The 2,248-nt window shown below is 41.7% G+C and overlaps 1 protein-coding gene across 1 annotated transcript; it reads right to left on the reverse strand.

Annotated features, from left to right (window-relative positions):
• Positions 1 to 936: 936 nt before the first annotated feature.
• On the reverse strand, positions 937 to 2,243 carry LOC112616891 (C-X-C motif chemokine 3; the record flags this gene model as incomplete). Its single annotated transcript, XM_025373669.1, has 2 exons — positions 937 to 2,019; positions 2,134 to 2,243. Coding segments are annotated over 2 exons (198 nt in total), but the record flags the coding sequence as incomplete, so codon positions are not given.
• Positions 2,244 to 2,248: the final 5 nt, after the last annotated feature.

The raw sequence follows: 2,248 nt of genomic DNA on the forward strand, positions 1-2,248 counted from the left end.
CAGGAGGGGAGATCAGGATTCCACATGGGAGGCCATGTGCCTGTAGGATCTTGTTTGTCTGTCAGTTTGGAAGTTGCCATCACTGCGAAGCTTTTACGTGTGTCTCATGGTGTTTTCATCTCCCTTGTGGACTGATTCCTTTATTGACTATCTACCATAGGGAGATTGGGAAGTCAAGAGTAACCTACAGGGTCAAGGCATGTGTAGAAAATAAGGGATGGTGGATGTTAAATTCAAAAGACATTCACAAGATGCATACAACACAAAAGGATTGTGATCAGTTTTGTAAAATATAGTGGATAAAGACACACTTCAAACATGAAATTCTTCCTTGATACTTAACGTGCACACTTCCTTCTGCAACACTGCTCGTCTTCTAATTCTGCAGTAAAGACATGCTGATGATTTCAAGAATCCATAAGTATTTGAGTTTATTGGAAATAACACCAAGCACCATCTAATATGTAGATGAGAACATCATTCCAAAACTTTAAAAAATTAACTTTTAGTATAAGCTTTATATTTTCCTTTTCTTAAGACTGTTTCTTCAAATTTGTGGAACGTATTGAGTAATTAAATTACATTATGCTCATATCATGTAATCCAAGAAATACAGGAATGCCAAAATTACAAAAGAATGTGTCGGAAAAAATACAGGAAATAAGCAAAAATCTCTATGGAAACATTTTTATCATACTCGATGATTATATAGGTCACGATGATGACTCTGGTATTATGGAAGTACAATGTAGGAAGTTGAGATGAGTTATAAACCACAGCAAACATATCACACACAGTGTATGAATACATAGTTCAACTAGGACAGTTACAAATCATCCTAAAAAACTTTGATGATCAGAAAATGACTTCTGTAATGTTTTAACATTTTGAAATGTTTTTATACNTACATAAATAAGTAGAACCCTCATAAGAAATAGTCAAACACATTAAGTCCTTTCCAGGTGTCCCTAGAAAGCAGCTGTTCTCTTTTTCATTTTCAGCTCTGGTAAGGGCAGGGACCATCCTGCAGGAAGTGTCAATGTCAGGCTGATAAGCTTCTTACTTCACTCCTGTCAGTCGGTGCTCCCCCTGTGATGAGAAAAGGGTTACTGTTGCAGGTGCTAAGGAAGGCTGCTCTTCTGTCACTCTGGTGGCTGAAGTTGCTTAGAGGGATGTCCCCATGCAGACTCTTGCCCAGCCCTCCACTCAGGGAAGGTCCGCCTGTACTCACTGCCCTCTATAGCAGAAAACTCGCACTCCTGAATGCTACTTTTTTTTTTTTTTTTTTTTTTTTTTTTTCAAGAAAGAGGTGGCTGTGGACTCAACTAGATTCTTGGTTTGAAAAGCCAAAACATATTGGTCACTGATTGTCACATCGGGTTAGAAATTTCCATTCATGATCTCCCTTAAGCTGCACACAACCCTATGAAATAACTATCATTATCTAACCTATTTTGCTAAAGCTCAAAGAGATTAAATAAGGTTGACAGGGCTCCTAGCCTTGAACTCACTGGGGGTGTCACTGCAAAGTTTCTGCTCTTCACCAAGAAGGCTGAGAGGCCAGAAGTGGCCAAACCAGACATTGCATTTTTCAGGTCAGAAACCCATTAGGGACTGACATAAAAATCCTCTCAAAACAGGCAGGGGGCATTTTAGCATTGTCAAATCTACTTGGTATTTTAGAAAGGCACATTTACCCTCACTTATTTCAGTAGGGGTTAGGCCTGGGAATGGAGGGCACTGAAATACGGAAATATTCTCTGAGTCAGAGCAGACTAGTAACCTTAATGGCAACTTTAATTGTGAAAATAATAATTACAATTTCTAGTCCTTCAGCTAACTCCTGGATTTCCCTCATTTTATTTTTAGAGAACAGATGCCAGTATTTCTGACCAACGGCTCCTGTCGCCTGTGTACATGGAAATTACAACTCACTTGTTCAGTATCTTTTCGATGATTTTCTGAACCATGGGGGATGCGGGGTTGAGACAAGCTTTCTGCCCATTCTTGAGTGTGGCTCTGCAGAGAGAAGGGAATTCCATGAGGCAGGAGGTCGGGCTGGGCACAGGGTTTGGGGCAGCGGGAGAGTCGGGGACCCCGGCGGTGACAGCGGCAGCGCGGGGAGGGACTTACATGACTTCGGTTTCGGCGCAGTGGGGTCCTGGGGCCTTCACGTTCACACTTTGGATGTTCTTGGGGTGAATTCCCTGCAGGGTCTGCAAGCACTGGCAGCGCAGTTCAGTGGCCA

The sequence above is a fragment of the Theropithecus gelada genome, unplaced genomic scaffold (assembly GCF_003255815.1).
Source record: "Theropithecus gelada isolate Dixy unplaced genomic scaffold, Tgel_1.0 HiC_scaffold_1247, whole genome shotgun sequence".
NCBI lineage: Eukaryota > Metazoa > Chordata > Mammalia > Primates > Cercopithecidae > Theropithecus > Theropithecus gelada.